Source organism: Alligator sinensis, unplaced genomic scaffold, assembly GCF_000455745.1.
Source record: "Alligator sinensis unplaced genomic scaffold, ASM45574v1 scaffold59_1, whole genome shotgun sequence".
NCBI lineage: Eukaryota > Metazoa > Chordata > Crocodylia > Alligatoridae > Alligator > Alligator sinensis.
In genome coordinates, this window is record NW_005841878.1 from 2,798,685 (window position 1) to 2,812,750 (window position 14,066).

At 42.7% G+C, this 14,066-nt stretch overlaps 1 protein-coding gene across 1 annotated transcript in view; it reads right to left on the reverse strand.

The window, feature by feature from the left end:
* The window catches only part of EPSTI1 (epithelial stromal interaction 1), a 103,462-nt gene that overhangs the window by 38,709 nt on the left and 50,687 nt on the right, over positions 1–14,066 (reverse strand). The window contains exon 6 of the mRNA XM_006017315.3: positions 11,229–11,302. Coding sequence (XP_006017377.1) covers positions 11,229–11,302 — 74 coding nt within the window. The remainder of the gene's footprint in view (positions 1–11,228; positions 11,303–14,066) is intronic.

The window sequence follows — 14,066 nt, forward strand, 5'->3', positions numbered from 1 at the left end:
ACTGGCCTGCTGTTTGAACCACACATCATAGAGCAGTGAAAACTGGCAAGGACACTACTATGCATCTTGTAACAATAAATAAATAAATAACTCCTATTTTGATTCATGTTTTATTTTTTTGTGCTTTACAACTTCTCAGAAGACTGCTTTGGCAGGTGAGTATGTATTACCTTGTGTTGGTGAAAATCAGGCATGGTGGCTGGCATGTTCGCCAGATGGTATTCTGGATTTTTGCATTTCTAACTCTAAATTCTAAACAGAAAATATTGCAAATGAATATATTCAAGAGAGTTACAGTAGCAGGAATTTACATACAAATACAATTTATTTTTAAAAAATCCTCTTCATGTATTTTTTTCCACGAGTTTTTCTATTTGACTCAATATTTTGAAGCTGTCATTCCATATGTAAACTGTACACTCAAGAGGGCAGCTTTTTCATAGTACAAATAGGCAGAAATATGTAATGGATAATAGACTGGCATAACCATTCATTGCCATAGTATCCAAAACTGTAAAATCTGGGAATCGAATACAAAATTCAATAAAAGCAAAACATTTTCTCAAAGACCTGGGCTCCAGTAACTCCAAGAAAAGTTAGTATGGCATGACAGCATGCATGATGGCCGTGACTAAAGATGACAACCAGCATAACAAATCACAATGGATAGAAACAGATGTCCTGTTTGTGGTGGAACAACCTGCTCTGTCCTGGGACAGTGCAGTTCCCATTTACATATTCCTCACAGGTGTCCTAGGACAAAGCCCAAAATCTGTTGCCACAGAAAACATGGTAACAATTTATCCTGGAACATTGTAAAGTGAGTCTGAACCATTTTTTCCCAGCAACATGGCAAGGAGGAGAACCCAGATATCTCACAAGCCACTGTTTCTGCCCCAATTCTAGGGGCTGCCCTCTTCTCTTCGGGGTGCATGTCTGCAAGCATGGAGTAGGGAATGCTACAGGGTCCACCCTTGCAGAAGTGCATTGCAGGAACTCCTTTGCAGGGGATTCCAGAGCATTTCACACTGTAGAGCAAGTGAACCCCATGGGGGTCTCCACTTCACATCTATAGATGTGGTATTAGACAGCCAGCCTGTTTTGCTTGACTGCATTCACATATTCTTACTGTGATTCACAGAAAAGCTGAAATATACTCCCTTATTCTCTATTTAGGAATAAGGGTATCTGCAAAGCAAGTCTAAGAGGGGATTAATACAAATAGGTCAGATTATTATCATTCTCTATACTGAGAAATGAAATGACGGATGTACAGCCCCCAAATTTTACAGTTGCTTCAGAATACAATGGTCTTTTTGTGCAATAGTACAAGCTACTGAGAACATGCCACCCTGGGCTCTGCACTGGTTCCCCATTGAATAGCAGGTTACATTCAATGTTCAAGCCTTGTCTTCAAAGCTGTTGTAGGAATTTGCTTTAGGTACCTTAGGTTCTCCCTAACATGCTAGGATCATGACCTCTGCTAAAAAATTACCTGTGATAAGGCAGCTGCCAGTCTCAATGGAGAGAGCTATATATGCATGTGATAGTTTTCTCAACAGTGGGTCTGTCTGTGAACCTAGAACTCATCCCTAGAAAAGGTCAGGGTGTCCACTGATCTCAGCACTTTCAAAATAAAAGCTTGTTTTTTGTCAGTCCTTCTCGCAATACTAAACAAGCCAGGCAGGGAGAAAATGCTGGAAGGAGGAACTTGCATGCTGCTACTGATGTCTCCAGCTGAGCTGAACTCCCCAGAAAATGGCTCCCTGAGGTGTGGGATAGGAGCAGGTCAGGAGAGGCTCTGGGGTTGGTTCTCCCTGTGCCCAGATCAGCCAGGGACAACAGCAACAGGGGCAGGTGCATCTGCACCACACCTCGCTCTGGACTGGCCCCGGCCTGCAGCCAGAAGAGAAAGCAGAACCTTGCAGGCAAGAAGGAGGGAACAGATGCAACTTGTAAGCCATGAGCCATATGCATCTTTTGGATCAAACAAAAGGTAGGATTCTTCAGATGTTTCATAAACAGAGATGCACTGCCTGAGCCAGACACTATGAAGGGAGGTAGATGGGATGAAAAACAAACTCTGACATAACATCCCAGTGCTAGCAATAGATGGTGGGGTAGGGAGGTTTTCATCAAAGATGGGAATGACCTCACTGCAGTTATACCTGTTTATGTCAGGGCTAGATAGAAAAGAACAGGCCAATAAGCAGCTTTTCTATTTGAAACAGTTACATGGGACAAGATTATCAGAGAACATAATTCTGCATATGGCATGTGACATGAGGTACTGTTCCCATCAGCCTGGTGAAATGAAGAATATCAAACTCCCCAATGAATACTGCTATAGATCAGTGCCACCTCACAGTTGTTTCCTATTGCTCCTGATGATAGAAACACTCCAGTCATCTGTTACATACCAAATGCATGCAGGACTGAACCCAACAAGAAGTATTTATCTAACCATCTGCCAAATGGCTTAGTAAAGGTGATACAATAACCTAAATTAATGTTGTGCAACAAGATACGAGATGTCACACGGTAACTTTACATTGCTTTGTGGAGTTGTATTTGCCATACCACAGCAAAAAGTATCTTGGAAGATACACTACTGTAGCATCATCCAAGGGTATATTTATTTTTTTCCCCAAGTTCCCTGCCCTCTACACAGTCGAAGATTCTTTTAACAGTTATGAGCTTGGGAAGACACCAATGTCATATAGTAGTCTATATATTTTCATTAACTCAATCAATATATATTTGTTAGATATTATGTATATCTCATTGGAAGCATCTACATATTCATTAATGCACTTTGGCTACAGTGCATTAAATTTAGTACCTCTAATATGAGGTACTAAATAAATAAGCATTAGGCTGCCCTAATGCACAGTAGCAAAAGCTTGTTAGTGATACTTAATGTGCAGTAGCCTATTTTTACTGTGCATTAGTGTATTAGCATGCTTTTTGACATGACTCTTTAATGTGCAGTAAAATAAGCTATTGCACATTAAAGCACACATATAGACGTGCCCATTGTGTATCATTTTCTATCCACTTTCCCCAAGTACAATATTCAGTAGACCTACCCGATACATGCTTGGTGTACAAAATCAACTTTTTTTTTACCATCACACATAATCTTTACGGTAACAAAGCTTGACAAAGTCTGAAAATTCTTCTTTAGATACATTTAACCAGCACTCCCAGAGGGAACAGTGTTTCTTAACAGCCTTTATTATACTTTTTGTAAAAGGGAATGCAACAAGGAAAGAATCATAGAAAAATCAGGGTTGAAAAGGACCTCAGGAGGCCATCTAGTTTAACCTCCTGCTCAAAACAGGACCATTCCCAACTAGATCATCCCAGCCAAGACTTTGTCTACCCAGGTCTTAAAAACCTCCAAGGATGGAGATTCTACAACCTCTCTGGGTAACCTGTTCTAGTGCTTTACTACCCTCCTGTTGAGAAAGTCTTTCCTAATATTTAATCTAAACTTCCTTTGCTGCAACTGGAAATTCTGGTTCAGCCATCTGCCACCACTGAGAACAGTCTAGTTCCATCCTCTTCGGAAACACCCTTCAGGTAGTTGAATTAAATCCACCCTCAGTCTTCTGTTATCCATACTAAATAAGTCCTGTTCCCCCAGCCTTCTAACCATTTTTGTTGCCCTCTGCTGGACTCTCTCCAATTTGTCCACATCCTTTCTGTAGTGGGGGGGCCCAAAACTGAAGTACTGTGTCTCATGAGTGCCGAATAGAGGGGAAGAATCATGTCATCCTCCTGCAGTACTCCAGCTGAGGCCTCACCAAGGCTGAATACAGCAGGAAGATGACATCCTGAGATTTACTTGAGAAGCATCTATGGATGCAAGCCAGAATTCAGTTTGCTTTACCAGCTGCGACATCACATTGGTGGCTCATGTTCATCTTAAAGTCAATCATGACCCCCCAAGTCTCTTTTGGCCATGGTGCTAGTGAGCATAGCACTGCCAAGCCTATAAACGTGCTGCAGGTTTTTTTCCCCAAGGTGTAGTACCTTACATTTGTTGGTATTGAATGTCATCAGGTTTGTATCTGCCCACTTTTTGAGCCTATCCAAGTCAGCCTGGATCACCAGCCTATCCTCAGGTGTGGATGCTCTACCCCAAAGTTTAGTGTCATTGGCAAACTTGGCCAGTCCACTTCTGACACCAGTATCCACATTGTTATAAAGATGTTAAAGAGAACAGGTCCAAGGACGGAGCCTTGGGGGACACCACTGGTCGCGGAGCGCCATGATGATTCACTTCCATCGACCACCACTCTCTGAGTCTGGCGATTCTCTCTGAGGTGAGAATCTTATTCATGGGCATGGTGTATACAAGAAAATATGGTGAGAAGGGACAGCATAAATAAAACAGAATCTAAGTCAAAATTACTTTAGGGAAAGATGATAAAAGAGGTAGCACTGAGATAGTGCCAGAAGTCTGCTACAGACCCTCAGGATTGGATCTGAATATAGTAAAATCTAATAATTTAGAGAAAGGAATAATTTAGGGAACTGTATCTTTATGGGAGGCTAACTTCTCAATTATATATTAGAGAACAAATGCTTATAATCATGGTAGCATACAGTTAGTTCTAGATGTCATTGATTTCTTCAAATAATGACTGAACCAAGGAGGTGATGCTATTTTAGACTTTGTTCTGGCAATAAGTGCGGACATTATAGAAGACCTGTTCATATAAAATTATGTTAGACTATAAGAGATCATTACTTGATTCACTTAAATGTAGAGAGAACGATAAATAAAAATACATCTAATAATTTAGATTTTACATTTCTAAAGGGAAAACTGAGGAGTGAAGAGAACTAGTTAGTAAAATTGACCAGAAGGAAGAGGTCAGGGTCTTGAATGTGTAGAAGGCAGAGTAGAGATGTAGCATAATGTATAAGCTGTGTAATGCAATGCATTGTGTACACTGAAAATGTGATATGACTGTGTGACAGAAGGGGAGCAACCTTGTGGAGGCCTGCTGACTGACCATGGACTGCAAATCCCTGAGGCACCTGGAAGCAGGAGAGGAAGTGATGAGAAACCCTGGAGAGCCCTGCTTCTGGACTGCAAATCCCAGAAAACCTGGGGGACAGGAGGAAGAGGTGGCAGCCTCTGAGCCCTTGGCTGGCTAGGTGCCAGATTTTCCTGGGGGCTATGGTGCCTGTTGTTAGACGGACTGAAGGAGAGAGAAGCCTCTGCACAGTACAGATGAACCACAGACCAACTGCACATGATCCCTGACCTACAGAGCTACACAGAACAACTCTGGACTAAAGGCTGGTTCTTGGGAACACCTCTGGAGGTGAGCGGGGGACTCAATGTATGTATGCCAGTGATACTGACCACTACCTGTTTACTTGCCCTCTAAGGGCGTATCTACATATGTAGGCATATGTGCTTGCAGCAGTTCAAATAGAGGTGGTACAAACTTGAGCCAGGGCTTTTTGCCTCAGCACGCATGTCCAGACATGCGCTTTGAGGCAAATTTAGTGCTTAGAGGGCAAGTAAACAGGTAGTGGTCAGTACCACTGGCATAAAAACCCAGGCAAAATAACCCTGCCTGGTTCCTCCCAGATCTGCAGCCAGGGGGAGCTATAGGCTGGGGCCAGCATCCTGCACCACCCCCATCTCCAGCCCCTGCCACATCCTACTTACCAGCCCTGGTCCTTGTGCAGCCATAGAGATGCTCTGGCTGGCTATCAGAGTGTCTCCGTGGAGGACCGAGCCTCTGGTTGCCTCAGGGCATGGTCTGGCACTGTGCCCTGCCCTGCTTTTTTCCCCTGGGTTTTATTTTGTTACATGGATATCCAGACACCAAATTTTGCAATGCTTTTTTGTTCCCACACATGCATCTTGCAGCGTCTCAAAGGCATGGGTGATTGATGCCTCCTGAGTCGGGGTGGGGCGGCATTTGCCTCCCCAGCAGCCAGTCAGCAACTGGGGCCGTGAAGGAATCCCCACCACCACCACCAGGCACGATTGGCCCCGGGGGACCATGGGGATTGCTTCTCCTGGAGCCCCCACTCCATGGCCGGTGCTCTCAGAGGGGGCACCAATGCTCTTGCCTGCCCCCCTGCCCATTCCCTAGGCAGGGAACGCTGCTGTCAAGGGGTGCACCAGCACTCTTAGGGGGTGCACGTGCATCCCCGTGCACCTCTTGTGTGCTGCCACTGCTCAAAGGGGTTTGAGATGCTGCAAGAGGCACATGCACACTCATCTGGATGTGCCCTAAGTGTATGTTGTTATACTGTGAATTCCTATTTACCTGTACTTGTCCTTTCCCGTTGGCCTGTTGGCCTGTGACCCTAACCCCTAGGATACTCAATATAAAGTAATCCCTCATTGGCTGTAGTGATTGTGCCTGACACTGCAGGGATTTGTTACAGTAGCTTATAAACTAAGTGAAAGATGTCTAGGGTTTTGTGAGCCCAAGTTCATTTCATCAGATGTAGATGAATGTATAGAGTCTATATTGTAGAAGGCTTCCAATTTCTTCTGGTCAAAGATGCAGAAAGCCATATGGAACTTGTTCCCCATTCAAAGGGGAAACAGCTGTAGAAAAGGGCTCCTAAAAATGGCAGAAGCCATTTGTCAGGAGATATTGTCAGGCCCAGATCATGCTCTTAAGTCAGTTGGAGGGGGAGAACAAAGTCTACGCGGCCCTTTGCAGCTACTAAAATGTAGGGTCATGGCTATTTTTATTTTGTGCTAATGCTATATTAAAGGACTCGCTAGACCCAGATAAACCTTCTGATACACAGCCACTTGCATGAAAATATCCCGTGATTCAAATTAATATTTTTACAACAATGATGTTGTCCTGCTATGCTTCTTTTGAAATAGTAACAAGTGTTCATTAATTAGTATTTGAATATCCAAAAAGAATGCTTCCTTTTCAAGATGTTGATATTTTATCTTCAGTGGTCATGGCTACACATGTAATTAATGCAAAGCAATAAACTCTGGAGACTATTGCTTCCAGGCATGCCATTTGAATGTGCACCCAGGAACAATAAACTCCGGAGTTTATTGCCATTTGAATATGCACCTGAGAGCACAGCACATTTAGCTGGGTCAGAGCAACCCTGGGCTGGCAGGCGGCTCCAAGGTTCAGCCTGCCATCCCAGGGCTGCTCCTCCCAACTCCACATGCTGTGGAGGGTTGGCTGGGGCACAAGGATGCTCAGCATGGGGCAAGCCAGGAGGCAGAAAAAAAATTAGCATTCCTCTCTCAGTGCAATGAAAATTTCATCTGAGTCCATGAACAACAGCAATCTATTACTGTACGCAGATTTGAAAGAAGAGTCTGGGGTTTCCAATGAGTTGTGCCTCTGAAGCTATAGTATTCCAGTTGTCTCTAAAATGCTATATTTCAAGCCAGATAAAATTTCAACCCAACATCTGTTACCAACATAATTTCAAGAATCAAGCTCCCCTCCTCAACTTTCAGAAAGACTTCTACACTGTCCAATGTGGTCAAAGACATGAGGTAATCTTTTAGCCTTCTCGACTTTGACTGAGTCTCACCATCTTGTTGAAGTAAATGACTGCAGCAAGTACATTGGTAATGCTCAGAAGATAGCATTCAACAGAACCGATAACTTGAATGTATGCACTTCACTTTACATAGCTAACAACTTGTATAGGAAGAAGCCTATTTTTTCCAGTCAAAATATTCCATGATTCCAAACTTCTACTGAAGGGAATGTATAGGTGATTCACACATCCAGAAAATGTAATCTTTACATCAGCAATCTCCTTCACTTAAGGCAGAGACAGAAGTGCAGCTCCTGGGTGTAACTCATGGCAATTCATAGAAATCACCATGAGTTAGACTGATCCTCCTGATCCAACATATGTTAGCTGTTGGATTGGCAGCATGGAGGATTGGCTCCAAATGGAGCCAATCCAGCGGGAGAGGCTACATCTTCCTATGTTTCCACCCCCTTTCCCCTCCAATATCCAAGAATCTATTCAACAGAATAATATACTAGTTAACTGCTGCCTGAATTTGTTTAAGTTCACTATTGATACTTTGGCCACCAACAGACCTCTAAATATTTCTCCATTTCCAAGAATAATCTTTGTACTGACTACTTTGATATTCTGAAAGTCTTTCATAGATTTTTTTATGACTTCTCACTGGATAATGTGAACCCTGCCTTCTAGCAAAGAACACTACCCGATTTTCTTTTCTTTGTACATTGGTAATAACAGACACTGTGCAGTATTTTAACTCTGGCGCCACATGAACTAAACTCTTTCTGATCCATGTGATAATTTGGAGTACAGGAGACTTTGAGAAAAGTATGATCCCTCACCATCAACCAGCATTATTTTAACCATTTCAAACAGTTCACCCTCAGTTTTTAAACTGAATCTTATAATTTCCCATTCCAAGTCTCTCATACACATGCACATTCAGACTCGAGACTGTTTTCAGATGTAAGGTTTTCCTACAGGTTTTTTTTTTTTTTTTGAGTTTCCATCATTTCTAGAGAATTCTGCATTCTGCAGGTGTGCCATTTCCTTGCTCTTAAGTTCAAAAGTTACTGCATTTTCTTTGTTACCCAAAATAATGTAGTTAAGTATTTAAAAATGGTTCTCTCCCATGAACCTTGCTCATTTTTCCTATCTTTTCTTTCCATTTCTGCACCCCTAACTTATGATACATTTTTCTAACTTTTAGATTCTCAGTTATTGGTGAGATACCAACTTAGACTGAATCAACTGGTAATGCACATCTCGTGTACAGTAGCATAACTGTAGGGGTGGGGCAGTAATCAGGGCAGCAGCCCTGGACACTGATTTTGCAGTGGGAGAGGGAAGGAAGGGAATGCAAAAATAGTTGTGGCTGCAGCAGCAGCCGCATGTGCCACTATCATCAGCACAGCAGCAGACAACTGTGCATCATGGTTGCCCCAGATGCAGCACTATCCTGCTATGCCTTAGCTCACATAGCTCAAGTTTCTCTGATATTCATATCTACAATGCAGGGTTTCCTTTGACAGCCACGACTATTTTTGCTTTGATTTCACCTTTTAAAGGAAGAGTTTTTTTAAATATTAATGATTTTAAAGTAAAAAAATAGTAATTTTTATCTGTAAATCATTTGTGAGCTATTAAAAAAGAAAGGGCCAACTTGGGCTCACTGGAAAAGCCAAGTCTGGGACAAAATTCACAGTCTATACCTCCTCACCACTTATAGTGTTGGTTTTAGACCTTGTTGGATGAATAATTCCCTCAAAAAAAAAAAAGATATGGAATAATCAGGGAGCTTAAAATTAATGGGAAAAGAGATTGATCAAAGAAAGCTATGTCATAGAGTTCAGGAAATGTAGGGATAAAAGGAAGAATTGCTAAAAAAAAATCTAATCCTATTAGATTTTGCAATGAAAGGAAAAAATTGAGGTAAGAGATTCCTCAACTATATACATGAAATCAAGGGGAGTCATGGAGCTGCTCTGCAGTGAGGATGGGGTAGGAATTTAAGATTAATTTAGGCCCAAAAATAAGATACACTTTGCCCCCATGTTCAGTAAAGACATTGTGTTAAAATGCTGGAATAATAGCACAATGGCTTATTGCCACCCAGTGCTACTACCTCAGTGGCTTCCTCAGAGAGTAGTATTTGAAGAAAACTCCATGAAGACAACTTTGTTTAATCCTCTTACCAACCTCAACATTATTTCTGTTGGAGGTCAACATTTTTTCCTATATTTAAAAAAAAAAAAAAAAAAAAAAAAAATCACATTTTTATATAATAAGCAAAAGTTACAAAGATTCTAAAGTACCAAGTGTAAAATTGTGAACAAAATCCATTATCCCAACATATGGAAAGAGTCTTTTCCATTGTCACATAAACAAGACAGCTACAGAGAGTTTGAACTTTCAGAACAACAAAAGACTGATCAATCCTGCACTAAAATCAGGCTTGAGAAATCAAGGAGTAGGCACTGAGCAAGCTGTTGCAAATGAAAAAAGATGTTAGAATAACAGCATTAATTTTTTAAGCTTTGCTGTTCCTATAATAAACCATTAAATTATGTTCTCCACTGAGCAATGCATTTGTAAGGCAACTATCACCATGGTACCTCTATAATATTCTGTCATGAGATTTTGTCCACAAAGGAATAAAAAAGCGTTTCAATTCTTGCAGCTGTTTTTCTTGGTTACCTATTCTCCCCTCTCTTTCTTTCTTTTTTTTTTTTATAGAATTACCCAACAGCTTTTTCTTTTTGACTTTTTCTTATAAGTTCTTTATTCTATACTGATCTGGTGAGCTTCTAAGCAAAAATGTATTTAGTTATTGAAACTAAGAATAGCATAATATCAAAACTATTGTCTCACAGCTCAAACACTGAAAATTCCAAGAGTCAGAAATCAAAGGCAATCCATTTAGAATAGTGATTCTCAACTACGGTACTGTGGCATCCTGGGATGCCTTGAAATCCTGTTAAGGGTGCTGCAGGCTGCAATGAAATGTTAACTGTTAGGTGTGCAAACAAGATTCACAAGATAAACCCAGAGGACATGTCTGCACGTGCACTTTACTGCACAGTAAACTAATTTGTTGCACAGTAAAGCATCACTGTATACATGTGCATGGCAATGTACACCAATTTATTGTGCTCTTAGATAGTCCCATCAGACACAATTACTATCTGAAGGCGGAGTAAATTACTGTGATTTAAATGCATATATAGATGGTGATATTCAGATTAGTTTACTGCACCTCAGACTGTGCCAGAGTTTATTCAGTCACATTAACTGCACATGTCGATGCACCCAAAGATTCCAAATAAGAATCCATAGTGTTTAAAACATTCTTCCTTTTTGTGGTCTTTCTGAGTTCTTTGCAACAGAAAAAATTGCTCTATTATTTTTCTGTAGTCGAAAAGTTAGTGAAAACTATGAGCTGGCATTTTCTGAGGGTGCCTTAAGCCTAATGAGATTGATAACCAATGCATTAGAAGGTAGAGGATATAATCATTCTAGCCCCTGAAGTCTGATCATCAAAGGGTCAATTTCAGAACGATAGCACAACAGCCTGGAGCCATGGTCAGTTATCATCACTGGAGGAATCTCCCCATCTGCTTATCATCTATATTTGTAGATGCCACCTATGTTTATGAAATAACTGTGACCCCTTTCACATTCTTAAGTAGTCAGATTTAAGTTTTACTTACAGACTCCGATCTTCATAAAACATTTCTCTTCTTTGTTGTTCTTCTTGCCTTCTTTTTTCTTCCAGTTTCTCAGCCTACAATATTAAAGTATCAAAAACTGAGACTTAAGAATTAATTAAATATTGTTATGAATGTTTGCTTTCAAATTTTTAAAAAATTATAGTAACTTGATTTGACATCTACCGCTATCCGAACAAAAATTAAAGAGGATTCAGTCCAGACAATACATCCTAATTCATAAAATAGGCTGACTTAAATAATTTTCAGTAACAAAGTCAAAAGTCTAAGTTAATGTATAAGAAAACTTAATGTGCCAGATTCGGCCCGCAGAGATATGCTTGGCATTGGAGGAACAAGTGACACACTCACAGCTTCAGTCCCCACCTCTTAAAGCACGCTAACTATGAGGGTCCATCTTGGGATAAATGTTATGCAGCTTAATGGGACCATACACCAATTCAGGATACATACTCTTTGGAAGCAGCACTGCAAATAGTTGCTGTCTGTCTCAGGTACTTACATGGCCCTCATTACTTTATAATCTGAGCACCTTGGTATATTTAACAACACCTAGGCAGCAGTTAAGAGCTGTTCTACTTATTTCACAGATTACTTATTTCACAGATTAAGCAACCTGCTCAAGTTCACTCAAGCTGTTCATAGCAGAGCAGTAAAACTGAGCCAGGGTTTCCCAAATCTCAGGCCAACAATCTAACCATAGGAATAACTTTCCTTTCTAGTTGACAATACCAGCTTTACATCAACTGACAGTTCATTGTCACCAGAGCTCTAACAGTCCAGGTTAGAATTCCTAAATTCTATCTACAAGACAGGCCAGTATCAGGCTACTTCCACATAGGTATCATGTGCAATTACCAATGCACACAATTGTTTGATGGTACAAAGTCTTTAGTGAATACAAATCAACTGCACATTGTTTTGTGTGTAGAATGCAAGACATATGTAAGTCAGGGGTTGTCAACCGGGGGCGTGTGTACCCCCGGAGGTACTTTGGAAGGCCCTAGGGGCTAAGTGTGGATGGGCAGGGACAGAGCACCACCACCAACCACCCCGCACTGCCAGCTCCCAGGAGCAGGGCCGGGGGGAGGCAGCGGGCAAGGACAGTGGTATCCCTCTGCAGGCCACACAGGGCCGACCAGACGCACGGGGAGGAGAGGAAGCTTGCACACAGTGGCAACCACTGCCACCCACCACCCCATGATGCCGCCACTCTGCACCTGGCCATGCACCACACCCCCACTCCATGTCCAGCCTCCAGGGGTACACTAATTAAAAAAGGTTGAAAACCCCTGATGTAAGTGATTTGAACACGCATGGTTATGAACATACTACAATGGATCATTTTTAAACCAAATTCTGAGAGAGATTACATGCCTACAGATATAACTGATAGAAGTAGAGGCACGCACACATGTGCACACACATGCACACTTACAGTATATACAGACATACTTTGTGTGGCAGAGCACCTTCAGTGTCTTTAAGGGTCAGAACAGGCAGCAGGGCAGGCAGCAGGTATGAGCCAGTTTAATGAGGCAGTTACATGACCGCAGGAGGGCCTTGGGATTGGAGGAGGGGGCTGATCAGCCTCCATATTAACCCAGGCCCTCAGGGCTGAGCTAGCAGGTTTGCTGGCTGCAACTATAGGGAAAACATTGCCTAGCTGGAGCTGCTGCTCACAACAACTTGGAGGTACAGGGCAGGAGCTATGGGGAAGGCTCCTGGTCCCGGGGAATGATGTAAAACCACACCCTGCTAGGGTAGTATGGCATAGTGGGGCTGTCTATGGAGGGGTGGTCCCCAGGAAATGCCACACCAGTTGGCTCCCTAGTGAAAGGCGAGTATGGGGTGTCTTTTACCCCCAGACTCCACAACCTGTTGGGTAACCAGGCAGTAGGGATAGGAAGGGGGCCAACACTTCTATGGACACTTGAGCCCCATGGGGTATAAGACCCTGGAGGCCCCAGTGAGGGGCAGAAGAGTGGCTCCAGTAAGGGGGCCTAAATGTGTGTAGAGGCTGCACAGAGTAGGGTTCACAGTGGCGCCCTGAAGGACTGCGCATAGAGGTGCAAAGTAGGGTCTGCTGAGGTGACCTGAAGGGCTGTGCACAGGCCAGGCCCAAAAGAGATTGATAACATAAGTGAAGGCCCTAGTGCAGGGATGGGCAATTATTTTGGGCAGAGGGCTACTTACTGAGTTTTCGCAAGCCATCGAGGGCCACATGACAGGCAGCCAAAAGCAGATAATTATTAATTTTCTAAATTTTTTAGGGGCCCCGCAAGCCAGATATAATGGCCTGGTGGGCCGCATCTGGCCTGTGGGCCGCATTTCACCTGCCCCAGTGAGAGGGCATAAGGGGGAGGCCCAAGTATGAGGGCCTGACCTGAAGCCCCAAGGAGGGGACATAATGGTCAAGGTAACTCTATGGATGCCTGAGGCCACATTTGAGCCAGAGGCCGACTGGTATGACTTAGCAAGGGAGCTGAGAAAAGTAATAGTGGGTAGTTTGGGCCAGTGGAGGCTAGTATTTTGGATGCTATCTGAGTCATGGGACACAGTATAGGGAAGGCTGGAGCCGTGTATAATGCCGTAGGCATCAGGGCACTTAATGGGCAGCCTCCTGCAACTTAACATCTAGTTTAATACATCAAGTCATGGCAAGCAAGACAGGGCAAACTGCCTGTCACGGCGGGGTCCTCGCGGAGGGCCGTGTGCTCCTTAAGGTCCCTCGCTCCGTGTCAGGCCGGCCCAAGGCACCCTCTAATTCTCGCCCGCCACGTCTTGTTGGAATGTATATATATAGTTGGGAGGCTGCCT